A 27,982-nucleotide genomic window follows, 5' to 3' on the forward strand; every position below is an offset into this window, starting at 1 on the left:
TTTTTTTACTAATATGTGATATATTATTTTTTGGTAAAAGTTAATGAACAGTAATAGAGTTATATGCAATATTTTATGCAGTAGGTTTACATGAAAAAACAATATAAAACCCATGATACATGTAATATTTCTTGACATGCTCATAGATTTAATAATAATAAATATTAAATAAGGAAAAATGCTTTAAATACCATACTATTTATGAAAGCCCGTGTGTGTGTGTGAATATATATATATATATATATATATATATATATATATAAAACTATTAAATGATCGAACAGTAACAAAGATAATTTAAGTACTACAAAATTCATGAATACACAATATATACATATTTTATTCTTATCTAAATAATTATTAAATGATCGATCATATACTTATATGATGTTTTTTATATTCCTAATTCAAGAAGAAAATAAAAAACAGGAAGAACAAAGAAGAAGACCGACAAAAAAGAGAGAAAAAGTGAGAAAAGATTTTTTTTTTTTTTTTGGCTTCTTCATCGATAACATTATCAATTCTAAGGACAGTAATACCACCATATACTGTAGCAGCCACTTTGTAGATTTTCTTAACCAAAAAAATAATTAAGCCAGCACTAACCATTTCAATCTGAATCGGTCAATAAAATCTTACTAAACTGGCGATCCAAACCTACTACTATTATTTTGGATAGAAAAACTTTAGTCTTAGCTATCCAAGGTTAAATAGGTAAAATAATTAGGAATATTGTAAGGGAAAAGGCCAAAGTTATAAACTTTTTTCGAGCATTCGTCCAAAAATATATTTAATTTTAAATATATTCAATTTTGTATAAGGTTGAATATAAACCATGGGAGTTTGTAACATTACCGTAATCTATCAAACGTATTTAAGATAAAATATAAAATAAATACCTGAATTAATATTTTGAAAGTAAAATCTTATTATGATTAATTTTGGTCATGATGTGATAAAATTGATATGATCTAACGAGATTGGGTTGGCAATTTTGCTCAAGAAGAGTAGATTGAGCATTTTTATCTGATTATAGTGATTTAGACTTTTTTTTTTTTTGGTCTAACGAGAGTGGATCAAATAATTTTTACTCGATAAGAGTGTGGGTCAAAATTTTTTGCTCGATTTGAGTGGGTCCAACTTTTTTTTTTTTTTTTTGTGTTTTTGGCTAACTGAAGAAACCTCTATAAGTGTGTTTAAAATAATATTCGTAGTGGTCTTTTGAATGTATGGCAAACTTGAATAAGAAATTGACATGAGCATGCAATCATCCTGTGATCCCTTAAAGATATGATGAATTTAAGGATATAAATATCTTAAAAGGATGTGGATAAACTGGCTAGAGATAATGTAATTGATTTTAAGATGTAAATTTTTTTAAAGATATTATTAACTTTGATCATCTTGAAGGATGTGATCATTTTGAAGATATGATTGACTTAATCATATAACCGTCTTGAAGGATGTAATTAATTTACGAATATAACTAGATGTAATCATTTTGAAGACACTATCAACTTGAGGATCTATATCTTAAAGGATAATATTTAATTAACATGAGAGTACGATGATCTTTATGAGATAACTAACTTGAGATTGGTTGTCGCGAGCGAGAATATAAGAGTGTTTTTTATAAAGAACTTTGGTATGATATTTGGTCTTCGACGTATAATACCTTACGGAAACAAAAGCTAAGGTCAAGAAGGTCATTTGTCTATGTGTCGCTTCTTAGTATTGTTCTTTTGTTTTTTTGACATGAAGGCTTCGATATTCTTAAGAGTATTATTCCTAAGGCTTCAATGTGCTGCTTCGTAGTATTGTTCCTTTTATTTTTTGACATGAAGGCTTCAATATTCTTAGAGTATCGTTTCACTATTTGGGATAAGTTATGACCTGACGTCGTTGATGGAAGTATAGAGTAGCACGTGGATCAACTACATATCAAGTCTCATTATTACACCTCATGATATAGCAAAGAATTTATTCTTGCCTTAATCGGATGGCCAATAAAGTTGAAGCTCCAACTCTTTCATAAATTACCCAAAGGTCAAAGGAAGATAAAAAGTGCTACTCTCTAGCATTCCCTCGTAGAGTGAGTTATTAGGAAAGTAGAGACATTAGAATGTTGATATTGACATTGGCGTGCAAGACTATTTGCACCCTAAAGGTAGGTAGCCTTATGCTTGATAAAAATAATGCATCTCTTTTTATAGAAAATGCTATATGTTTTACTCTAAATATCTTGTGTCAATATGTTTAACGTTAGTGCAAAAGACTACACACCCAGAGTACATCCTCTGAAAATTCTTTGATGATCAAGTCGATTTCAATCCGTTACAGATGAAAAACAAATCTATAGAAAATTTAAATTTTTGAAAAAAAAATGTTTAGAAGGTTCAAAATGAAAACACACTTACAAAAATTACTCTATGTAATATTAATCTTTATTAAAGTTACGCCAATGGGAGGGACATGTTAATCGATGATACATCATATCCAGATATAAGATCAGGTCCTCAACACAATTTTAATGCTTCCATTACAAAATTGAAATATGCCACTAGTAGGTTTAAGTTACAACTTCAAGAGCCTGACTAGCGAGAGGTTCTTTAGATACTCTCGAGTCAATTATATTACTTATGATCTCCAGCTTCTTCCCTTCTTTACATGGATGAAAATTTTTCGAGCCGTAATTAGGCTACTCAACTTCCTCGGCGCTAAGCCTGCGTCGAGAGATTGCAAGAACTTGCTTCTATACCCCAATGTAACTTGGGTTCAAGACATTAAAACTATGGCTTGTTCACCCGGTGATCAGCTAGCTCAGACTTCTGCGACGCAGCAGAGAGGATGGAGATAATATTTGAACAGAACAGCTTTACGCAATGTTGATCTTGAGACCACTCAAGGAGCGGCTGAGCCCGTTCCGATCCCCAATTTTATGGAGCTGTGACTCGATGGCCGTCTTAACGATGTTGACTCCTTTGGGGTCGGGTTCAGGCACATCTACGTGAAAACACCCTTGTTTCAGTGGTGCAGCAATTTCTCGACCCAGTGCTTGCTGCTTAATGTAGCTGTAGAGCTGTTGGTGGAAGTGATGGTCGAAGGAGAAGCAGTTATCAGATCCTGAAGATGAGTGCTGAGACGACCCAGAGCCTTCTCTTTTACAGAAATGGGGAAGAGATGCGTAGTCCATTATCTACATTAACCAATCGACAAGAGCTGTCAGTATGAATGGCACAAAACTTTGAAATGCATACCATTTCATCTGGAAAAAAAAGAAAAAAAACTACTCTGATATGTGGGCAAACAGATGGTAAGAAAAATACTTGAGTTGATTACTAAAGGATAAAACACAAGTTACAGATAGAAAGAAGGAAACAGAAGTTGCTTAACTCTTTCCACTTTGTAGCGAGGATCTCTATCATGGAATAGAAAGTAAATTCAAGAAAAAACTTGTTTAGTTGCTTCATATTTTGGTGCATTACAATGGTCAGGAGGCAAAAACAAGAACCTTGTAGGTTCCTAGTGTCCAAAAAAAAGCAACAAGAGGAGAATATATGAGCATTCAGAAGTTAGAATACTTTTCCTAAATATTCAATTTACCGCATAACCCACAGATACACACATTATACGATATATCAGCTGTTAGATTAAAAGATCTCAATTTTTCTTACCTTCAATAACTCATCTCTGCCACAACCTTGCAGTATCTGCACTTTCCTTCTTGTTCTCTCTTGCAAGAGAGGCTTCACAACCTAGTTATGCCAGAAATCCAATTATTCATAAAGTTCATATGCTTATCAAACAGAAAAAATTATAAATAGATAATATTTGATGATTATGATTACCTTCCAACATGCAGAAAATATACATGGAGCATTCACAATATAATAAGTCTCTGTCTTCTCTGGATAGTTTAGGTCATCAATGGTTGATATGATGGTTAATAACTGCATACAATAATTAAACCAAGTAAGACGGAACGTATTTAGTGAATTAATCAAGTAACCTGCTTTAGAGAGGTCTCAGCAAGAAAAAAAAAATCCAAAAAAGAGTAGGTGGATTAACTTTTGAACTTCTATAGATTATCTTCAATAGATAATCTCAACATAACCAATAATATAAATCTTTGCTTATCTTCAATATATTTGAGATATTGCAATTTGCAATACAAATCACATGCCATTGTTCATGCAACAACTTAAATAGTGATAGGTTCAATATCATATAACTATATGCATCAAGAATAGATGTCCAGAAAAGTTGATGTGAATCAATAAATAAAACTTACAAAGAAAATACCTTTATTTGGCACAATGCTGAAAGCTTTAGACCAGTCATATCCAAAACTTTCACACATGTGGCTACATGTCGCCCACATTTCTTGGTTGAAGCAGGCTGCAAGGAAAAAAAATGTAAACAATAAGGAAACAGCTCATCTTTGATTGATTGAAGGTAGTGAACTGTTGAAATTATAGCTCACCAAGATTACATGATCCCGGTATTCATTCATTTGAATATGTGACTGCACATAATAGTTAACCTATATTTAAGTGATACCCACAAAATTAGAATGAATAGAGAAAGATTCATTGTTATGAATTTCTTGAAAAAATAGATAAATAGAAATATTAGAAAAAGATTCAGCTGCTATAAATTACATACATAACTATGCAAATTTGCATGTGCATATATTGAGCAAAAATTATCATCCTCTAGCAAGACAGAAAGTAAGTATTATATTTACTTAATACTCACCAATCAACATGTGTAGCAAGTATGCGTTTCTAGAGTTTCTAATATGGCATACATTGACTGGCCCCAAACTAACAGTAATTAAGATAAGCATAGGCACTATTTCTATCAAGGTTTCAATCCACTGTACCAATATAGGTTCAGTATGTACTGGCATACTGACACATGATACACCAAAGAGAATGTGTGTGTGCGTGTAAGTGAGAGAGAGAGAGAGAGAGAGAAGAGGGGAGGAGGAGGATTGTTGACAGTCAACAGCAGAAATGGTTGTCTATGTACCCATCTGATTGGTTTTCCAAACCTTAGTTTCCGTTACATGGCTACTCATTTAACACACTTTAGTCTGTGTTTTGGCCATAATATCACCATATTTCACCTAGAAGTAAGAGTACCAATGGTATCATCCATTATTGATTGGTCCAAGGAATGTCCTGGCCTATATAAGCTTATACCAGTCGATATTTAATTTTTCAGTTTTTTTATGGTGAGACCAGGTGATTTGAGTTAGCATACAATCAGGTATACCAATACCATATTGATCCAACTGGTTATCAAACTCAGTATATGACTGACATTTAAATATTTGATGTCAGAAGGGTTCTGTATTTCTCCACATTTAATCTCCCTATTTGGTTTACTTAAATCATCTAAGTAGTATGCATAAATGCCTCGTATATACATGAAAAATCACAAGGATATAATCCACATATGAGTTATATATATGGTGGACAAGAAATAATCTCTTAGGTTAGTTCAGCTATCCCTTCTTATCTTTTCAATCCTCTCCCGATTGCTCTCCTCCATGGCCAAGCAATACAATGGTAGGACCAGGTCTTAGTTTGATCTAAACAACATGCAAACATCAAATTTTCAGGACAATGATGATGTTGAGGACAACAACAAGCTATAATGTCACGGTTATTTGGAATCAGATAAATAAATATTTTCCCTACAAAAGAATTTTGAAGATATGGAGAAGAACAAATGATCAACTAAGAGATCCCTGCATCTGCCAGTCTTATTTGAACATTTAGCAGCCGTTAATCTAGAGATTGATATATAAAAAAGAATATTACAGAACTTACTGATGCTTTGTCGTATGTGCTCAAGCCAACACCAATAGCAAAAACAGGGTGACCCTACTCAAGAGGAAGATAATAGAAGAATTAGATAGCAATCAAGCTAGAGTATCTACATAACAATGATATATTACTCACAATGCCTAAAATGATGTCAGCACAAATTAACAAGACAACAAAAATATATTTCTGTGTACCATACTTTTTTACATGCTTACATAATAATGATTTATAGGGAAATGCAATTTCCAACATGTTTAATAAGATTCATAGGATGAAGGCATTATGCACTTATCGAACAAGAGAGCTTATTCAAGGGCAAAATACACATAAACTGATATAATATATAGGTATTGGTTGGTTTCAAGGTTCAGCAAAAGCTGCATTTGTACAGTGAAATACACTTGACAATGTTACAACAATCATTGAGACAGGACCAGGTCTTAACTAGAAAATAGGTACTATAAAGCAGATAGCAGAATAAGAACCAAATGAAGAAAGAAACTCCTTTGTAAGCCTTACATCCTTTGTGTATCCTGACAATCCTACAAGTTGTGAATCACGAATTCCTCTATACAAGTCAGCTGGAATTATAGGTTTCTGCATGGAGACAAGAAGCCATTAGAAAACAATAAACAGCGTAGTTAGATTTAATGAAGTTGGCACTTTTAAGTCCTCTGGTGAAAAAGTTAACTTGCAACATTTTATGGTTCTTATTGAGCTTACAAAATTGTTACATAAGAGTCCGGAAAGTATGAAAAAGTTGTAACAAGCATGCTTATTATCTCGCTCTAATAATATTTTTAGCAGCTTTATATTTTTTCATACTTTTCCTTGTTCCTTATCAAGAAAATTTATTTTTTGCCAATCAAATATATGAGCTTATAAAAGAATGAATTCGTGTCAACACTAATTGGTGGTTCTTCTTGCTAGTTCTAAAGGGCGAAATGGACTTGTATCTAGAGACAGAAAATAAATATGTATTAGCAAAAGTTTATCTTAAATCATATGCTGCTATGTCACAGAGGATATATTGGAAACCAAAAATTAGGTTGACCAAAAAAATACTACAATATTTTTGAGAAACTCACAGCCAATATCTCGTCAATACAATTTTGTATCCTCCAATTTAAGCAATCCAACAGCTGCAAAAGACAGATAACTAAAAATTCAGAATAAACAATGTGGAATTTCCTCATGCACTAAAAACAGAAACAATTACAAGTAGCCAATATACAGAATACCATCTTATGTGCATTAGGAATACTCCACTCTCTAGCTTTAAGAAAGCGCACCAATGTTTCAGTTGGATACCCCTGGTGGATATTCTGCAAATCAACAAGATAGCACATAATGGGGCATAATACACAAAATTAACTAAAGAAGCATTTTTATCATTGTAAGGGCTGCAGCAGAGCAGAACCACAAAGAAAAGAGCCAAAAGAGGTCATACATCAAATAAAAAATTGAAGAATGGAAGAGGATGTTCTGAGATGTAATATCATTCTCCAAAGTACAAAAAAAAGGTCATTTATTGTGATGTTCCATCAGTGGCTACTTACAATCTAGAGCTAAGTTAGCTAACTGTAATTATCGGCTCAGAATTGCTTCTACGATTTTGATTATCTAACCTTCTTCGTGTGAAACATGTGATGTAATTGAACTTGAAGGACACTGCGAGAAAGAATGCTGACAGATCAAGATAAAAAAATGTGCCATTTATGGAGTTAGAAGGAGAAGTTTCTAAATATTCAGGTAGGAAGTGATATATGATGCATCAACAGGATAGACAAATTGCACCTTTTATCTAAGTAAAAGTTACTAAATATTCAGGTAAGAAGATGAACTGATATATGATGCATCAACAGGATAGACAAAATGCACACCAGTATCCATAAAAAACTATGGTGGATCATACTCTCCGAGTCCTCTTAAAAAATTACAGAATGTTCAGTAGTATATTGGGGGAGGCACTGAACTAATAGAAGTTCAGCCCTAGTCAGATGAGTTCGTATGAATACAGAAACTACCATTTTGCAATAAAATTCTTTTGCCATGATTACCCACAATGACTTTATAATGTAATTGCAACCCATACTCCATTTGATGTAAAATAAGATGACAAAGATGTCCATGGAGTAGCCTTATGAGTAATTGAGGTCACTTTTACCCTAAGACTAACATCGGAGTGAAGAATCTAGACTGTGTACCATTTTCAAGCAATGACGCTGATTCAAAAGGGGGCACTCGACTGATCGAAGAATAAATCAAAACCTCTTATCTCAGCACAAATCAAGAGACCTTCTACCCGAAAGATCTCACCGACAGTCAAAACCAGTTTGCATCATACTCAAAGAACCCAAAAGAAGAGAATGAAGAGCTCAGTTCTCAGCACGACTTTCCCAGTCCACAAGGCAAAAACCTCCACCAAAATTTAACAATACTGTCATCACTCAACTCATAGATCCAACACAGTGTCCACACAGATCTACCATGTCGCAGAGGACAAACCTGAAACGCAGCCTTCAACGACTCGTCCACTGCAAAATTCCAACCAGAGAACGTCAATACGTAACACACCGAACCCAAACACCCATAACTAAACGAAAGAAACGAAACGGACAGCATCGGGGAGGAAAGGCGCGGACCTTCGGCCACGAGCGCAGAGAACTGCTTGATCGCATCCTGGGAGGCGATCCCCATCGTCCCCGGGGCGGATCGTGAGGGGACGAAAGTGGCACTTGGTCTATGATTAGGGATTTCGAGTGGATGCTGCAAAGGAGAAGAAGAAGAAGAAGAGGAAGAGCGGCTTCCTCCTCGTTTAACGCTCATCTCGTTCTATGCAACACATTTATAGATCGAGAAAGCGAGCGAGAGGGATTTTAAATTGGAATGGTGTAATCGATTTAAATTGTATTATTTTATTCGAAGGTTTTTTTAATTTGGTTGCAATTGGGAATATCATTTATCAAATAGATTAAATATTAAGAAAAAGGAGACTTAGGGATTGCAGCGCAATCGAAGTGATCGGTGAGATTGGACTCGATCAAATTGGGGTTGGATTGTGCCGATTCAAAGGTTGGACTCGAATTCAAGGTTTTGGGATTTGGTTGCTGTTTTGCAGATTGGCCCCTGTGGATTTAATATTTGGAAACAGGGGCTTGGGGTGTTGCTGTGCAATCAAAGTGGCTGGTGAGATTAGTCTCAAATTGGACCAAATTGTGATTGGATTGTGCCAATTCAAAGTTTGGTCAGCCAATAAAGAGGAAGATTCAATCAAACTTATAAATACTTTCAAGATTTGATAATAGTGTGTTATTATAAATTTCAAAACCCTAAAAAATGAGTGTGTCACCTTCATTAAAATGCATCCACAAAAGTCATTAACCACTTCTAATCATGATTAGTGTTTGTTTAATCAAATAAGATAATATATATTATTTTTAAATATTTTGGTATTACTATTTTTTTGGTTTATATATGTAAGTTTATAGGATTCGAATTAATATGTATGTGCTAATCTTAATTCAGAGGGATAACTATGGAAATCACTCACTTATTTAAAATTTATTGTTAAAATTTATCTTAACTCAGTGACCAATTAATGGAATTATTTCCAAAGTAGAATATCACTATTATAAATTTTATAACACACGCACACACACATACAAAATAAAATTTGTTAACCAATACTAATTATGATTAACATTAATTTAAGCTGGCAATATATATTTTTTATATTTTTAATTTTTTAACTTTATCTTTGCTTTCTTAAAGGTATTAACTATAATAAAATTTACAGATTCTCGTGTGGTAGATATAGAAAAACGACACTTAGCAAGAGCTAAAGAGTTTTATTGTTGTATGAATCACACATAGTTTAGTAAGGATTATACTTTTAAAAGTTATATTGAGATCCATATATTTATGAAAGTAAAATATTTAACTATGTTTTTTTTTAACGAAAATATTATAAGATTTATTACTGAGTATATATTGATTCCACCTAATTTTAATTTATTATTAAGTATGTGCGATATTTTCGTTAGTACAATCGATAGTACGAGAAAAAATGAGATTAAATATTTTACTTTCATAAGTATAGAGATCCTAATATAATTTTAAAAAATATAGATATTAGAATATTAAAGGTAAAGATAATTTATAAATAATTCGTTTATTATGGTCAGAGAAAAGTTTAGTGAAAAATTGGAGAGAGAGAAAAATGCAAAGGTATAAACATTCCGATGAATGCCGAGGAAATAACAGAAGTGACTACATTTTCTCAGCCACAAGCAATTGTGAGGCACATGAGACTCTTCTTTTGTATGTAGGAGATGGAAGTTGGGAGTCACAAAAGGCTTTAGCCTTCTTCTTAATCATTAGGAGACCAAAAGGATCCAACCACAACTTGTGGTGGCATTTGCATGTTCTCTAGAAGAGCATAAAGGAAATGATTTCCATTTCTTTTCTTTCTAAGGTGAATTTTCTTTTCTTTTTTTTTGGCAAGTATAAGTAATCTAACACGTAGACAAGCCTTTGATATCGATATCTTATCATCAATAATCAAAATATTATCTAGTTAGCATCTTTAAAGTTGACTTATTAAAAAAACATTGAAGATCGAAGACTATGGAAAACTAAATAAATACAAGATATAATGGGTGGCTTTATGATGATGAAGTCAAATAAAATGGCAGCTTTAATTGAACTTTAGACTTGTTCATGTATAAATAAATTAGGGTGCACTAATGGATTATAATATCAACAACAAAGACTCAATAATAATAAAAATAAAGTATAGATTCTGTTTCGTGGATTGACAAGCTTTCGACAAGGGGAATAGTTGACATCAGCTTTGCGCATCCATCAAAGTCAAATGACTCGGCCTTCATGGTTGTAGGAATATGCTTTTATATCATCAAAAATAGGTCAACATTATTATTATTATTATTATTATTATTATTATTATTATTATTATTATTGCGTGATCCAGTGATTTGCATGGTAGGTATTTAATTAATTTTTTTTCTCTTTTGTAAAAAGACATAATTTTACATGAACAGTAGCTCAAAAGGACATATTTCTGTATATTATATATAGTGAATTATTAAGTAGAATTGTTTCTCTCTCGTTATCATCATCCAATAACTCAAAATCTGTATATATATATATATATTTCTTATATTTTTCGACTACTTATTAAGGAGACTCACATTTTGATCAGCTAGATTTCGGAGGAATAATATTATTAGGAAGAGAAAGGTTACGTTCTTTGAGGGAAAAGAAAATTGGTGTGGCTAACCACAAATTTGGATTATGAAGAAAATTTAGTATAAAATTTTATTTGATGATACTTGTATTTATTATTTTTATTGTATTAATTAATTATTTTTCTTTTTTTAAAAGAAAGAAATACATTAAATATTAACTGAAGTTTAAAAAAAATGAAGAAAAAAAAATCATTTGACTAAGATTAAAAGAAAAAATTATAGTGCAAATTGTATGTGGAATAAATCATGTCAGGCCCCAGCAAGTATGGCAGTCAATCATTTTTTTTAATGAATCAATTGGACCAACAAAAATACATTATGCATGTCTTAGGAAGAGGCATACATGCCATGTCATTGTTCTCTACTTAAAAAGCATAAAATAAGGTTCCATCAGAGAGGGCATGAACAGGTTTCACTCTTCTCCTAAACTTCAACGCACAAAGAAGACAAAAGGAAATGGATAAAGATTCTGCAATGGCATCCGGTAAAGCCGGAATGTGATTCTGGAAATGGAATTCAGCAATCCGATGAAAATAATAGACAGAATAATGTGTTGTTCTTTATTCTTTAACATTACCTGAAACAAAGTTTTGTTAGTGACAGAACAATTTTAAAGACTAAAAAAAACTTTTAGTTAGTGAAAATTACTTCAATTAAAATAGACATACTCCACAACAACGAAAGGAACCAAAAAATGTTGCACGTTTCCACCCCTCAGAACAGATGCAGAGTTCCTGTCGTCGGGTGCCTTATTCTAAAACATGTGAACTCAATTCTGTTCAAGAACAATGTCTTAAGATCAGTATCAGATAAATGATGCTGCCATATGGAGAATAAACTCAGTGAGGCTTGATGGCCCTCTTCTGCCTGACAGTAGTACATCAAATCAATGGAGGTTCCAAACAAAAGACTGGAAACCAATTACTTCGTATAAAGTTGATATGGTTCCTTTAGTAGGATTATATGCTGACAACAGGGTAATATGTGATTTAAACTTGTCAGTGGTGCAAACTCTAATCATCTAATGACGCTCATCATCATCACTATAAATAATTTAATCATATTTTGGGATGACTCACCCGGGATTTATTATATCCCTCGAGTTGCTGTAAGGTGCCTATTAAGAAAAGAAAAATTCAGGATTAGTACGTCATGATAAATATTTTCACTCAAATGCTAAGCAAGATGGAACTTTTGTGTTTTCCAACTTTCCACTTTTGTAGTTGAATAAGAGCAAATCTTCAATTAAATTCTTATGGCATATTTACCTGTGACATCACATGAAATAATGCTGTACCCAAGCATCTCAGTTTATTCTTCGTTGCATTTTCTGCATGACTCTAGCATGATGATGCAAAACATTCTTCGTTTCCCTCGAGATGATGCAAAGAAAATGCTACAAAGCAGTACACTGATGCAGATGCTTGTCTCGGCCAGTGAGTGACATAGCTAAGCACTTTGAAAAGAACACTTGTTCAAATGTATATTGCAATGCTACGTCAAAAGAAAAAGAAAAAGCAACGCAGGCCACTAGAAAATATACAAATTTTGACTCCAATAAACTCTCATCCTATAGTCCGACCATGATGAGCAGAACCTTGTGCCCAGTCCTCGTCTCCATTGCCAAAGTTTCTTCTTTCAAATTAATACTGCACATATAAATCCAGAGACTACAGAGCAATCACTCAGTTCATTGAACTAAAGATTTACTTCTACAATATATCAAGGTTACAGAAGTAAAACTAAGTTTCCCTAAATATAATTTTAGCACAATTGTTACATTTCTCAGTTCTCCAGGAGAACATACATGTACTAAGAGAGTTCAGATATCACCCGGTCGCATTTGTCTTCCAATATTTTCACAGCTTCAATGAATAGCTCTTCTGGTGATAAAGCCCCAGTGGATTCGATAGTAACTGCAGACAATCAAGAAAGATACATTAGATCAAATAACCCAGAAATTAAAAGAATATAATCTTGAAAATAGTTGCAGTGCTTACAGATAAAGTGATCTTTAACGCGTCTTAGTTCCACAAGTTCTTCATTTACCCCCCGAATGCATTCTCTGCACAGTGTACAGGCACGCGGGTTCGCTACCACTGCCTTCTTTCCACCTGCTGTGAGGCCAAAACATACAACCAGATGAAGAGAAAACACAGAAAACATGTAAGGAAAAAAAAAACTTGTACAATATCTTGATTCTATGAAGGATAACAGAATTGGGTATAAAAGATGAAATGGATGAATAAAAGATATTAAAGATTGGCAAGTTCACTTGGATATGTCCATGGAAACCTAACAGATCCATTCTGCACTTTAGTCAAGCATGATGGTGGCATCAAGTTCCTGCATAAGAGGACTTGGTAGCCAGTGAACTTTCTGCTGTTGAATGATATGATGATGTCAGAGCACTTGAGTATGTATCAAAAACTAGGTTTTTTTCTCCACCAAAGATCATAATTAGAATACATGATAACTACAGCAGACCAAGTATCTTTGCAATCAAGGGAATATGAAGAGAGAGCTACACTCTTGAGTCAGAGGAATAGAGACTCCCATAAACCAAGTGCAAAATTGAGAGTGGACTAATAAAGGTTACGTATTTCAAATTTTAAAAATCAACTGCTTGGTTAAGAAATAATCATGAAAAAAATTATTAAACATAGCAGTTGAAGGAAAAGTAAGCTCCTTTGGTAGCATGACTGTTCAATGGCACTGGATAGACAGCTGAATGAGGAGGATGTCGTTAACCAACTAGATAAGACAACACAACCAAGATGCATGATCTCTTTTAAGAGAAAACTAAAAGGAGACGGGAGTAACTTCAAAACTCGGTAACAGATTTTCCGGTTGATAGTCATGTAAGTCTTTAATTAACCATTCAGAAAGCCCATGTGGCTAATGAACCTAAACAATGCTGAGTCAATCATCTCAGAGCACTAGCCTGAGCCATATATACTAAAGCTGAGCTGAGTACCATTAAAGATGAGCCAAGAAATATGTTAGTATATATTGCAGCAGAACTGCAGCGCAGGCATGAGGCAACTAAGAGTTACAGCTAACAGGATCAAAATTATTGACAATTGAATAATAAAAAAAATGATGTATGAACAACAAATATGAAACATTTTTTTCCCTTATAATTTATGTTCCAGATCACACAGTTCTTGTTCTCTTTTAAATCTGGTGCCATTGGAAACAGGATAGACTGAACTTATCAAGTCTTCTTTAGTTCCATTAAAGTATTGCAACAACGAATGACTGAAAAGCAATCTAGTGTAAAGATAATAGGCAAAGAACTAATAGCATATCTCACCAACAAGAACCCATTACATAAGAATCAAAATTGACAAAAAAAAAAAGGTAGTGCACTGACCATTTCCGAGGTCTTCAATATCAAAGACATTAACTGGACATTTCTTTACAAGCTTCTCAGCAACATCACCGGTGACTTCTTTCAATAGAGAAACCTAGAAGGAAAGATAACTTAATAAGCGTCCATCAATTACAAATGCAAGTCAAAATAAAGAAAAGTTCATTAACCTCGGGAAGCATCCGGTACCATGCTGTAGCCACAGGAGACCATTTGGCATGAATTTTGCCAATGCCTTTAACAGCATGAGCTTCAAGCTCGATTGCCTGTAAGCAAGGAGTCATCAGAAACAATTCACCTCATTCGTGAAGGTTCTTTAAAGCAAAATAATTCACCTCATTTGTAATTAAAAAAACACAACGTTATCATAAAGATAACAGACAATTCTCAGCTTTGAAAAATGATCCAAATAAATTTCTAGGAGAAACTACACCAACCGGGAGCTTAACTTTCAAAATGGTAAGTAAAAGATCAATTACCAAACTACTATCAGACACAATGGATGTCAGCATAGTTGCATGTGCTTAAACAATGCAATATTTCCAGATCTGGTCTCCAAGTTGCATGGCAAAACACAGCCTTGCATAATCATAGCCAAAAGTCATAAAACTATACGAGTCAGGGAATGTGTAGAAAAGAAATCAATCGAAGGGAACACATCAGGTGGTCAAATTATGTTTCAAGACATTGTGGAAACAAACCACAAATATGATAAAATGCACCAAATTAAGAGGTACAAATCATGAATAACATGTAGATTTCAAAATTCAAAATACAACAAAAATTCTCAAAATGACAATTGTAATGATTCTGCTCCCTCTCAAAATCTTGTTTAACGTCACTTGTGAAACAAAAGGCAGTATCGTTAAAACAAGCTGGAAAATTTTGATGATTATCTTAGCCTCATTAATTTCAGTCATATATATCAGGCAGGTATCTAGTCAAATACCATGTGAAGAGTGTCACAAGCAGTGTGTGAGAATTTATACCACCTACAATTTTTTACTCTCAAAGTACCTAAATCAAGATAGAAATGAACCAGTTACCAAGAAGGTCTTTTAACAAATATGAGAGGAACACAAAATAAATTTTGGTGAAGTTATGAAATACTTCACTATTAACCCACTTAAGTTATGCATGTTAACTTTTTCACACTCTCAGCCTTGGGAAGGTAATTATACCAGTATATGCGGATTGAAAGAAAATACGCAATTTCTTCAACTAGAAAATTAAAACTAAACCAAAAAGGTCATAATCAGAGGGCAATTGATGAAATGCTACAAAACTATCAGCAGGCATCATCTCACTGCCATATTGTACAATATCAATAATTTATCTGAAACATATTTAAACATGGAAGAGAAAAAATTCACGTGCAACAACGATTGGATACTCATCCATAATCAAAATAGTACCTGGCCTGGCCCAAGTTTAGCAATAATGATGTCATCAAACTTCACACCGAGTGGCTTTTTTGAAAATTCTGGCAGGGAATCTTGAATACAGCTGAATGAGGTATAGCTTTTTGCTTTCGCAGAAATGTCATGGGAATCCATTTGAAGTTCACTGCCATGTGGCAGCCACTTCAATTGATCTGACTTAACTGGATAACCAAAACAATTATTATTAGACCTCTAACAGCTAAAGATTGTAATCAACAAAAAACAGGACCAACAATACTTGAAACTTCAAACACTGAAATCTACAAGAGCATAGTACAAAAGATCAGGAACATCCTGAGAAATGTTGAAATCAGAACTATTCAATCTCTAGAGAAGAATAAAACACACAGAAACAAGCCGAAGTGTATGCAGAACACTAGGTGCAGACACAGATCCCACAGTAGGACAACAAATTTTACAGGAACAAGAGAAGTTATAAATTTTACATATGTTCACTAGGCCAACAAAATAATACCTGTAACACGTGGACTGCCTTTTTTACACGACACATCCAACTTATAGACAATAGTATTCCGTTCATTTGGAGCATCATTTTCTACAAGGAAAAGAAATTCAATACGATTTAAAAAGAGCAGAGATATCCTGAATGCCAAACTGAAAGCATACAGTTACTTATACAAACCTGAGAGATACTCAAATAGCCTTGGGTCAGCATTAAGTGGAATGAGACCCAGCCTGTGGGCAAGCACCTCATCCGCTACAACGGATGTGTTATTGACCATGAGGACTTTCTCGATGGCCATTGTAGGGACCTGTAAAATATTATTGGCTACAATCAGATGTTGTTTAGCCTAGACAATTTTTTTAACGCAGATTATTTAATCATCAACACCAAGAAACTAAACATGAGCTACATAATATAAATGCTTAATAAATTGGTTGAGATGCCTAAAGAAACAAAAATAAACAAAATAAATGAGTTAAAAAGTTTCTTGTTAATCTAAGAATATATTCATGTCATTTGTAACAATGGATGTTTTCTGTCACTGTACCTCGGCAATAAGGATCCTCCTGAATGCATTAGCCAACGAAGCATCAATGCCAATCATATCAAATTCAATCTCGTCGTTAGTAAGCCTGACAACTTTGACCTTAAAGTTCTTGCAGAAACTGTCCACACCCACACTATTGTCAACTCCAATCGATGCATAAGCACCAGAGTACTGAATACCTTCTGTCTTCAGATGCAAGTAAAAATATCCAGAGGCAACAAATATCATTGATTCAACAAAATACGTAATAATCACAAAATGAACAGGAAAGTAAAATCTAAACTTAAACTCCGAACATATCAAACTTTAATTAATGATAATTATCAATAACAGGTGCAAGTAACACGAAACTACTTTTGCTAACTTTCTTAAAGATTCAAAAGACATATTCCAAAAAGCCAATTATTAAAAACAAAAAAGTTCTCTGAATTCCAAGGAACCAGCAACAAAGGAATTGGAAAACTGCAAAATAGAGGGGATCAGGACATGAATAAATACTAAGTATATGAATGAAGCAAAACGTTGAATAAGGTAAGGTTTAAAGAAAAATTACAAAATGGCTAAACACCACTAACGAGGATGAAGAATCTAATAAAAGATTTTTCCCTAAAAGCAAAGCAAAGAACATGAATCTCATTACCTGGGAGTTTCTTTTCTTTTGCATTTATTTAATCATGCACATATTTTAAGAAAGTTCAAATCCAGGAGCAGAAGGCTAGTAAAAGATCACAACTACTGAAAACAAAACTACATGTGGCTAATTTTTCTGCTGGAGTCACGTCAATGCAATCGTCAGCAAATTTCAAATTTTATCTGTATTACGCTTTCAGGCCAGAGGATTTCATTATGTCACACAAGGTTCTATCAGGTACCTCGGAGAATAAGGGAAAGAACTCCAGGGCATCAAAAAATCAGTCAAACATAACATCAAATAACATATCTTCCATAAAATTTCACCACTTTAATCGCTTCATATGCTTAATGACGCTGCTCGTTAACTCGTATTATAATAACTTGCTGATATCCGTTTTGCTCCCAATTGCTGTGCAGCTACCTCAAAGATTTCCTCATCACATGGAATCCCACAAGAATGCCTTTTGCTGTCAAAATTCACGCTATGCAGAGGGAAATAACCACTCATCCACCCGCCATAATTGATGAGAACCGTACGCTAAACCAATAAAACACGCGATTGTTCGGCATCGATACAGGGAGATGAACCGACGGAGTGATGGATGTGATTACGGTTGCACTTACATGGATGGGGGCGTCGGCCTTACAGACGACGCGGGTCCGCTGGAGGTGAAGGTGCTCCGGGAGCTGCCCCATCGGCACGTCTGGCATATCCAGCGCCGACACCTTAGGCGACATCGCTCTCCCCGACACGACAACGCCGCGATCGGGCAAAGATGAGGAAGGCAGGAAGTGGAGTCGGGCTTAGGGTTTTGGCTCCAGCGAGGGCTCCAGAAACCACGCGGCCGTCGGATTCGGGTATCGATCAAAGGATCGGATCCGCACCGTGCCCAAGTAGTTGCAGAACAGCATCAATATTATTTTACAAGTTTGCCATTCTCATATATCGTCTGCATTTGTAAAACAATATATTATTTTTAATAAATAGTTTTAAATCAGATCCTAATTATCAGACTTGATATAATATGCAAGCATAATTTTAATTTTTACATATATTTAAATAAAATCTCGAAAATAAACATATTTTTCCACTGTAAATTCACAAGTAGCATGGTTTGAAAATTCATAATAATTTCAACACCAATTGATTTTGATGGTAATACATGCTCTTTATTAATTTTTGTGAAATAAAAAAAATGAATTATCACATCAAAATCAATCAACCCAATAAAGGTAGGTTTTATAGGTCAATGGTCGAACCATAAGTGAATTGATCATACCATATCTTGAACAAAAATTATCTATATTTGTTTTGTTTTCTATGTGAAACTAAATCAAAAAACTGTTTTCTTAGAAATGCTTAATATTAAATGTGGGAAGTACCGAGTAAGTGCCAAATATCAATAGACCAAACACCATAAAATATTAATATTAAGCAATCTACAGTCCCATGAAACATATGAAGATAGAATGCGAAGGCATATAAAGCGAGCGTGTCATCATTATTGGAAGGAAGGGCAGCCTTCGGGCACGTAGGATCCAGCGGTAGGGCATCGGGAGAGGGGGCAATGGTCATCGTTATCTCCTCCCCACCATGCCACGGAATAAACGTCGTAGTTGTTGAGGCTGAGGAAAGCGAGCACGGCCATGAAGGCCGTCCCGGCATCCAAACCGGCCGATAGCACGTAGGTGTACCTTCCCCACCAGCTCTTGTACTTGTTGTACACGTAATAGTTGAAGATGATGCCGACGACGAACCAGGAGGTGTAGTTCACCGCGTGGGCGGGCGGCATCATGGCCGTCGCTCCGAGGAGCACCGGGAAGTTGATGAGCTTGATCCACTTCTTATGGGGGAAGAGAAGCGAGAGCAGCCAGACGAAGAACGGCGCCAGCGCCCCGGCGAGGAAGTAGTAGTTGAGGGACAGGTAGATGCTCTTGGGGCCGAACATGCGCAACGGGCCGACGACTCCCCAGATGATGGAGGCGCTGAAGAAGACGGCGTCACTGGGGCACGTCCACGGGCTGCCCTCCGGTAATTTGCTGGTGTCGCAGATGGACGTGATGGTGCCGAGAAGCCACCATGCCGTCCCGAAGTAAACTGCAGAGGCGACTATGGTTCCCACCAACTGAAGCAACAGTAGTTAGGTTTAGGTTTATGTGCATGTCGTTGAGGTATGATGGAGACTCAACGAATTAAAGAAAATAGATTAACCTGGGCAAAAAACATGGACTTTGGAGGAATCTTCATGTACAGACCCAACTTGAAGTCGGAGAGGAACGTAAGAGCTTGGGTCATGCTAATGTATCCGTAAGTCTTGAACACCACGTTCGCCAGAGGCTTACCAGGCATCATGTAACCTATCACCATCTCCGTGATAATATTAAGTCCGGGTGCCTGCAGCACCAGAGAAACAAAGCAAGTTGTACTATATGCAAAGGGATCTATATATATAAATGGCAGAGGTGAAGGAACCTGATTGGCGGTGGCAAGAATGACACCGATGGGCAATGTGAAAACGAAAGCCATGGCGATCGCAAGGAAGATGCCCCAGTAAGGAAGCTGCAGCTGCTTGCCGAATCCTTCGCAGGTGAGGATGGCCAGTGCCGTGACGACGACAAGAATAATATGGAACCACCATTGAGGGACGGCCTCGTAGTTTGCCTTCATTAGTCTCCCATGAATGTCTAGGTAATTATCCTGAGCCTTCGTTGCCGTTTGGCGCCATAGTTTCAGGATGTACCTGTGGCAGGTCGAGCAAAATGTATGAATGGAGTTCAAGAAAAAGGATATTAACGTGGTAGCAGAGCAAGCAAGAGACTTACGCGCCATTGAAGAGGAAGACATGGGAGAGTGTGGCAGTCAAGGTGGCAAAACCGAGCCCGTAAGAGATGGCGAACATGATGCTAAGACGGATGTCGCTGTACTTCTCGTATTCATGGATGTTCAAGGAGAACGTCTTCTGATCGAGAACACGGTCGAGGTCGTATTTTTTTCCGTGGACGTCGTACAGGGACGACGTGAACAAAGGGAAGTTCTTAGAGTCGTACGCATTGGACCAGTAGGCGATGGGGACAATGATGTAGGCCAGGGCGATGAAACCAGCCAATACGTTGAACGTCGCAAACGCTGGTGAAGCCAGGGGACTGCCGAGGAAGCCGGAGATGGTGGACCAGTCGAGGCCGAAAGACCCGACGCCAAGCCCCCTCATCCCGGAACCGATCTGATGCGCAGTGACGGACTTCTTCCAGATCAGGCAGATCACGGAGATCGCAGTGATAGATGGGAACAACACGTTGGGAACAACATAGTAGGCGAAGCTGCATGCGATAACTATCAAGAAGAACTGGAATCTTGACACACCACCCTTGGACCTCTTCTCTTCCTCATGTAGTGCTCTGCACACAACAGAACAGGATTCGATGGGTTGATGTCTGGATATTGGCAATGCATTGCAGAATTACCTGAAGAGGGAGACTTGGACGAGGTTTCCTGGCCACCACATATAAGGTGAATCCACCAGGTACTTCCTAAACAATCCAGCCCATCCAAATCCAAGCAACTGAGGTTTAACCGAACGAACACAAGGCGGGAGTCTTAGACACTTGATAAGATTACTGGTACGAGCGAATAGGATCATGTTCTGAAAGCATGCATGGAATGATATGAACAGAGTAATCCGACCTGGGTTGTTTCCGATAGCAGCAACGCTGCGATGATGTTGATGCCGCGATGGTAAAAGGCCCTCATGATGGTGACAATGCCCACTGCGTAGACACCGCCAGCACCGGCGTTTGCAAAAATGGTGATCAGCACGTGCTCCTTGAGGTTGAACGGCCCAGGGTTCAAGGAGAAAGACCAGTTGGTGAGCGGGATCTTGATCGGTGTAGCGGGCAGGGTGGCGGCCATCGCCCTGCCGACGGGGAGCGCTAGAATCTGGACGCACACCGAAGAAAGACTGATCTGGTTCTCCCGGTAGCCCAAGAACTGGTTGACGAAGGATAGCAGTACGCACGAGGTGAGCCCCAGGGACCATGTTCGAAAGGTCAAGCATGGCTGGCTCGGATCGTCCGTGACCGGAACTGTGAGCCTCACTTCCTCGATCGGACTGTCATAGTTTTCTTCTGCCAACACCAATCATATACGCAAAGCTGCCCCAAACCACATAAAAAAGAACCACAAAAAAGAGACGATCTTTACCGGTGTTTTCAGCGAGGGACTCGTCGCCGGAACCTTGGTGCACTTCGGCGACGGATCCCATGTCGCTCCGCTTCTCTTCTTAGGGAATCAATCAGCGGTAATGATTCCACACGATATATAGAGAAAGCCCACCGCAGCAACAGGGATTCCCCCTTGATTCCGCAATAAACCCAAATGACATTGTGGAAATCCTATATTTCCTTTTCTGTCAATATCCGCCAATCATGCTCCGCCACGTCAATAAAACGCAGGTTGGCGCCATAAACGCTGTGTTTAATGTACAGCCAATGTAGAACGAATCACACTATGTTTGTCCGCAATCCTTACCAACCTTCTTTAGTACTACATCAACTAGTACTATCATTATATTATCATTATTAGAAGTGTTATAATTACTACTATAAATAATAATTATGCCAGGTATTTAAATTGCATAAATTTCTTTTTAATGCTTTTAACAATAGTAGTTATTCATATATATATATAAGATTTTGAGTTTCTAATTCACTTATTTATAAGTGACATCAGAAACAAAACTTATATTCCAGAAATGCTTATGAGAGTTGTGGTCACAAAAAACCCTTGAATGTAGGATGAATTGAGGCAAGCATCACACGAATATTTTGGTTACTGCATGACATAAGAAAGGTTCATACTATTGCTGGAGGATGAATAACGCTAACTGCAAGTTCATTTCGGAAACTTAGGCAGGTAAAAAGAATGATTTGATTACAATAAGAGAAGGATTAACGAATACTTAGCTCAAGAATGATTAATCTAATATGTTTTTCAACATACAAAGGGTACACAAAATATAATAATCTATATCACAATAAAGCAGATGACGTAAAAATAGGACAATCATTGGAAGGAAGGGCAGCCTTCGGGCACGTAGGAACCCGCCGTCGGACACTGAGCAAGAGGGCAGTGGTCGTCGGCATCGCCTCCCCACCATGCCACGGAGTAGATGTTATAGTTGTTGAGGGTGAAGAAAGCGAGCACGGCCATGAAGGCCGTCCCGGCATCCAAACCGGCTGATAGCACGTAGGTGTACCTCCCCCACCAGTTCTTGTACTTGTTGTACACGTAATAGTTGAAGATGATGCCGACGACGAACCAGGACGTGTAGTTCACCGCGTGGGCGGGCGGCATCATGGCCGTCGCTCCGAGGAGCACCGGGAAGTTGATAAGCTTGATCCACTTCTTCTGGGGGAAGAACCGCGACAGAAGCCAGACGAAGAACGGCGCCAGCGCCCCGGCAAGGAAGAAGTAGTTGAGGGAGGAGTAGATGCTCTCGGGGCCGAACATGCGCAACGGGCCAACGACTCCCCAGATGATGGACGCGCTGAAGAAGACGGCGTCACCGGGGCACGTCCACGGGCTGCCCTCCGGTAATTTGCTGGTGTCGCAGATGGACGTGATAGTGCCGAGAAGCCACCATGCCGTCCCGAAGTAGACTGCAGAGGCGACTACGGTTCCCACCAGCTGAAGCAACGGCAGTTAGGTTTAGGTTTATGTGCATGTCGTTGAGATACAATGGAGACTCGATGAATTAACGAATAATAGATTTAACCTGGGCAAAAAACATGGCCTTTGGAGGGATCTTCATGTACTGCCCCAACTTGAAGTCGGCGAGGAATGTATGAGCTTGGGTCATGCTAATGTATCCATACGTCTTAAATACCACGTTCGCCAAAGGCTTCCCTGGCATTATGTAACCTATCACCATCTCTGTGATAATGTTCAGTCCCGGTTCCTGCAGCAGCAAAGAAACAAAGCACGTTATGCTATATGCTAAGGTGTGTATATACATATATATACATGGCCGAGGTGAAGGAACCTGATTGGCGGTTGCAAGAATGACACCGATGGGCAATGTGAAAACGAAAGCCATGGCGATCGCAAGGAAGATGCCCCAGTAAGGCAGCTGCAGCTGCTTACCGAATCCTTCGCAGGTGAAGATGGCCAGTGCCATGACGACGACAAGAATAATATGGAACCACCATTGAGGGACGGCCTCGTAGTTTGCCTTCATAAGTCTCCCATGAATGTCTAGGTAATTATCGTGCATCTTGGATGCAGTTTGGCGCCATAGTTTCAGGATGTACCTGTGGCAGGTCGAGCAACACGTATGAATACAGTACAAGAGCAAAGATATAAGCATAGTAGCAGAGGAAGGAAGAGACGCACGAGCCATTGAAGAGGAAGACATGGGCGAGAGTGGCCGTCAATGTCGCAAAGCCGAGCCCGTAGGAGATGGCGAACATGATGCTGAGACGGATATTGCTGTATTTCTCGTATTCAGTGACGTTCAATGTGAACGTCTTCTGATCGAGAACACGGTCGAGTTCGTATTTTTTTCCGTAGACGTCGTACAGGGACGACGTATACACGGGGAAGTTCTTAGAGCCGTACGCATTAGACCAGTAGGCGATGGGGACGATGACGTAGACGAGGAAGATGTAACCGGCTAATATGTTGAAGGTAGCAAACGCTGGTGAAGCCAGGGGACTGCCGAGGAATCCGGCGATGGTGGACCAGTCGAGGCCGAAAGACCCGACGCCGAGCCCGTGGAGGCCGGAACCAATCTGATGCGCGGTGACGGACTTCTTCCAGATCAGGCAAATCACGGAGATGGCGGTGATGGATGGGAACAACACGTTGGGAACAACGTAGTAAGCGAAGCTACAGGTGACGACTATCAAGAAGAACTGGAATCTTGACACACCACCCTTGGGCCTCTTCTCTTCCTCATGCAGTGCTCTGCACACGACAACAGAACAGAACTCAATAGGCTGATGTACAGATATGGGAAATGCATTGCAGAATTTACCTGAAGAGGGAGACTTGGACGAGGTTTCCCGGCCACCACATATACGGTGAATCCACCAGGTACTTTCTGAACAGTCCGGCCCATCCGAATCCAAGCAACTGAGGTTTCGCACGAACGAACACAAGGCGTGAGTATTAGACAGTTAGATGAGATTACTGGTACGAGCGAATAGGATCATGTTCTGAAAGCATGCATGGAATGATATGAACAGAGTAATCCGACCTGGGTTGTTTCCGATAGCAGCAACGCTGCGATGATGTTGATGCCGCGATGGTAAAAGGCCCTCATGATGGTTACAATGCCCACTGCGTAGACACCGCCAGCACCGGCGTTAGCAAAGATGGTGATCAGCACGTGCTCCTTGAGGTTGAACGGCCCAGGATTCATGGAGAAAGACCAGTTGGTGAGGGGGATCTTGATCGGCGTGGTGGGCAGGATGGCGGCCATGGCTCGGCCGACGGGGAGCGCCAGTATCTGAATGCAAACCGACGACAGGGAGATCTGGTTCTCTCGGTAGCCGAGGAACTGGTTGACGAAGGCGAGCAGGACGCAGGAGACGAGCCCCAGCGTCCATGTTCGGAAGGTCAAGCATGGCAGGCTTGGATCGTCGGTGGCCGGCACTGTGAGCCTTACCTGCTCGATGGGGCTGTCATAGTTTTCCTCTGCCATCACCAAAGCATTCATCCACAAACACAAATCATATTCGAAAGCAAGATCTGTTCTTCTACACTCGTAGACTTAAACGACGTAAAAAAGAACCACAAGAAAGAGGAAGACGGAAACAAGAGTACCTGTGTTTCCAAGTTCTCGGAGCTCATCGGCGACGGATTCCATGCTTCTCTTTCTCCTCCTTTTGCATTCATGATTCCAAGTCGATACTTATAGATATCAAACCGCACGATACGGATTCGGTTCTGATTCCTCCAGCAAAACATTCCCAAAAACATACGTATGCGTTTTCCTTATCTGCCATGAACGAACCAACCACGAAAGAAAATAAATGAATCTACTATTCCTGCACCGCCACGTCATCGGAACGCAGGATAAATATGAATGCACGATCAACCGAGGCTGTTCGGGGTGGTTTGATGCTGGATAACTGTTTTGGTATGTACAGTGGGTGCATTAGAATGCGTTGGAGAATAAGTGACCTCTATTTATCGCCTGCATTTACCCTCCCGTTTTGGAATATGTTATTACTACTAATGTTGAAAAGGTCTCCCAGAAACCAGCCCGAGACACCGGGATTTATTTTTATGATTATTATTATTATCATCATCATCATCATCATCATCATCATCATCAAACAGTAAGCATAATTACAGGGACTAAAATGTGAAAAAAAAAATCAGAAATCGGTTTTCTTCCCCACCGTCTCTCTTCTCGCGTAACGGCACGAGAGAGGGGCTTCGGGTGAGGGGAGATCGGGCAGAAAGAAGGGAGAAAGGAGGAGAGAGAGAGAGAGAGAAGGGGAAGAAGAAAGAGAACATGGAAAAGAAATGAAAAAGGTAAGAAATAAAGGATCGGCTGTGAAAACAGACGAGAAAGAAGAGATGAAGTGATAGAAGTGAACGATGATTGGAGACTTTCTTTCCGTAAGCGCCTTTGAGACCGCCTTTAAGACAATTAGTTGATAGATGATGATTGATTATCAAAATATTTTTTATTATTTATCTTTCGAAAGATATGTTGTGGGGTTTGGTTCGAAGTGCGGTACTTAATTCGTCCTCTTTTCCTTAGGCATGGGTCAGACCTTTTTGATCCTCGTATATCAGACATGCTAGGCTCATGGTATCTATCATGGTGGATATGAATGGCGCGGGTCGACTTTTCTCTGGGCATACTTAGCCTAGCGTCCTCAGCAGATCACATAGCATGGGTCGAACTCACATGCCTTGAACATGTTTAGTCTGAAGTCTTCGCCATGGCAAATCTGATGGTATGAGTCGAGTTTTTTCGACTAGCATCGGGTACATTTGATTTAAAGTCTCCGTCATGATAGATATTGATGATATGAATCAAGTTTTCTTGACTCAAACGTCTAAGGCACAATTGGCCCAGGACTTTCACAGTGGTGAATCTGATAGTGTGGTTTGGGTTTTCTCGACTCATATGCTTCAGGCATATTTGATCAAAGATTCTAGCCATGCAAATCTGATAGCATGGGTCGAGTTATTCCGACTCATACGTCTCGAGAATATTTAGGCCAAGGTCTCCGTCGTAGTGGACTTGATTACATGAGTCATATTTTCCTAACTTACATGCTCTGGGCACGTTTGGCTCTAGATTTTCACTATGATGAGTTTTTTAGTTTTCTTATCGTAGCGGATCTCGAAGTCACACTCCGTCACGGTGGATTTTGATAGCAAATAAGATTTCCTCGGAAATCTTTGAACAAAATTCCTCTATGCTAATATATATAAATAGTCAACAAATTCACTATCTCAAGCACATAATGTAATTACATTTTATATTTTATCATGGTGTCAGAATCATTGCCTTAGAGCAATACTTATCTTCTCGTCGATGAGAAATTATGGTCTTTGCTGCCGTCGCTCCCGCTACACTTGCAAAGTCCTCAAGCAGCGATGCTACCACTACGGACGGAGCTCCGAAGGCTTTTAACCGGCCTCCTCTGCTCCAACGGCCAGCATTGCACTATCGATCGAGAGTCCAGACGAGTGCCACCGCGACGATCTCTTCTCCTATCTGAGCCGACGGCTTTCTTGCGGCTGCTTGCTTCGACAGCTTGCACCTGTGGTCGGTGAGTTGTGCATGCATCTCACAAATTGCATCTTATAGATTCTTCCCCTTCCCATCTCGATCGGTAACGACCGCGGCTTCCTCCCCCTCTTCTCCTCCTCCGACTTCGGTCAATCTTCCTCATCGCAGGATCGCAGGAGGCGATTCCCACCATTACTTTTCCAACGGTGGTCGTTTTCCTTGCGGCGACTGCAGCACTTCCCTGGCGAACGGTAGTTGTCTTCCCCTGTTGTCGCGACATGTCTCTGCCCTCATCCTCGTCGATTGTCGCAACAGTCTCCGCCCTAATCCGCCCAATGAGCAGCTTCACCGATCCTTAAAGACTGGCTCTCGACCTTTCGTCGTCACCGATAAGGGCGCCGACCATGCTGTCAACTACTGTGGGTTCCTAGAATACCACCTTGGCGACTACTTCCCCTGAACTCTTTCTCCGCCTCGTCGAGCAGCATCCGGCCCGACGTGCACTGTGGCATTTGAAGTCGCAGCCACTCACAGAACTGCAAGTCGCAACCTCTCACAGAACTGCAGATTTCTCATAGATCTGCAACGGTTACGAGCTTCTCTTCTCTGTGGGCAACGCTCCCAAAAGAAAGCACAATCATAGCCTCTGTTTCTACCGC

At 38.6% G+C, this 27,982-nt stretch overlaps 4 protein-coding genes across 9 annotated transcripts; all 4 read right to left on the bottom strand.

The window, feature by feature from the left end:
- Positions 1-2,516: 2,516 nt before the first annotated feature.
- On the bottom strand, positions 2,517-8,677 carry LOC135628946 (SEC14 cytosolic factor-like). The gene is made up of 11 exons (XM_065135965.1): positions 8,483-8,677; positions 8,346-8,374; positions 7,079-7,162; positions 6,926-6,979; positions 6,357-6,434; positions 5,841-5,894; positions 4,484-4,543; positions 4,303-4,398; positions 3,849-3,950; positions 3,675-3,755; positions 2,517-3,196 (listed from the first exon to the last, which is right to left on the bottom strand). Exons 1-11 carry the CDS (start codon positions 8,664-8,666, stop codon positions 2,876-2,878), a joined length of 1,143 nt encoding a protein of 380 aa, XP_064992037.1. The 5' UTR covers positions 8,667-8,677; the 3' UTR covers positions 2,517-2,875.
- Positions 8,678-12,531: 3,854 nt separating this feature from the next.
- Positions 12,532-18,379, bottom strand: LOC135628214 (uncharacterized). Of its 6 annotated transcripts, none has more exons than XM_065134775.1 (11): positions 18,193-18,379; positions 17,990-18,106; positions 16,936-17,121; positions 16,566-16,695; positions 16,398-16,478; positions 15,896-16,083; positions 14,651-14,746; positions 14,484-14,577; positions 13,108-13,224; positions 12,915-13,023; positions 12,532-12,756 (listed from the first exon to the last, which is right to left on the bottom strand). In XM_065134775.1, exons 1-10 carry the CDS (start codon positions 18,304-18,306, stop codon positions 12,920-12,922), a joined length of 1,227 nt encoding a protein of 408 aa, XP_064990847.1. In that variant the 5' UTR covers positions 18,307-18,379; the 3' UTR covers positions 12,532-12,756; positions 12,915-12,919. The 6 variants fall into 6 exon arrangements, with proteins under 6 accessions (XP_064990847.1, XP_064990846.1, XP_064990848.1 ...); XM_065134774.1 differs by having other exon boundaries at positions 12,532-12,777; XM_065134776.1 differs by lacking the exon at positions 12,532-12,756 and having other exon boundaries at positions 12,779-13,023; positions 13,108-13,221.
- A 691-nt stretch (positions 18,380-19,070) lies between these two features.
- On the bottom strand, positions 19,071-21,827 carry LOC103995517 (oligopeptide transporter 1-like). The gene is made up of 7 exons (XM_065135011.1): positions 21,767-21,827; positions 21,251-21,699; positions 21,031-21,128; positions 20,392-20,964; positions 20,042-20,309; positions 19,781-19,963; positions 19,071-19,694 (listed from the first exon to the last, which is right to left on the bottom strand). Exons 1-7 carry the CDS (start codon positions 21,825-21,827, stop codon positions 19,071-19,073), a joined length of 2,256 nt encoding a protein of 751 aa, XP_064991083.1.
- Positions 21,828-22,627: 800 nt separating this feature from the next.
- Positions 22,628-25,268, bottom strand: LOC135628744 (oligopeptide transporter 5-like). The gene is made up of 6 exons (XM_065135599.1): positions 24,822-25,268; positions 24,600-24,697; positions 23,957-24,529; positions 23,607-23,874; positions 23,340-23,522; positions 22,628-23,251 (listed from the first exon to the last, which is right to left on the bottom strand). The coding sequence occupies exons 1-6, from the start codon at positions 25,266-25,268 to the stop codon at positions 22,628-22,630; spliced, it is 2,193 nt and encodes a 730-aa protein (XP_064991671.1).
- Between the last annotated feature and the right edge of the window lie 2,714 nt (positions 25,269-27,982).

The sequence above is a fragment of the Musa acuminata genome, chromosome BXJ3-1 (genome assembly GCF_036884655.1).
Source record: "Musa acuminata AAA Group cultivar baxijiao chromosome BXJ3-1, Cavendish_Baxijiao_AAA, whole genome shotgun sequence".
In the NCBI taxonomy this organism is placed as follows: Eukaryota; Viridiplantae; Streptophyta; class Magnoliopsida; order Zingiberales; family Musaceae; genus Musa; species Musa acuminata.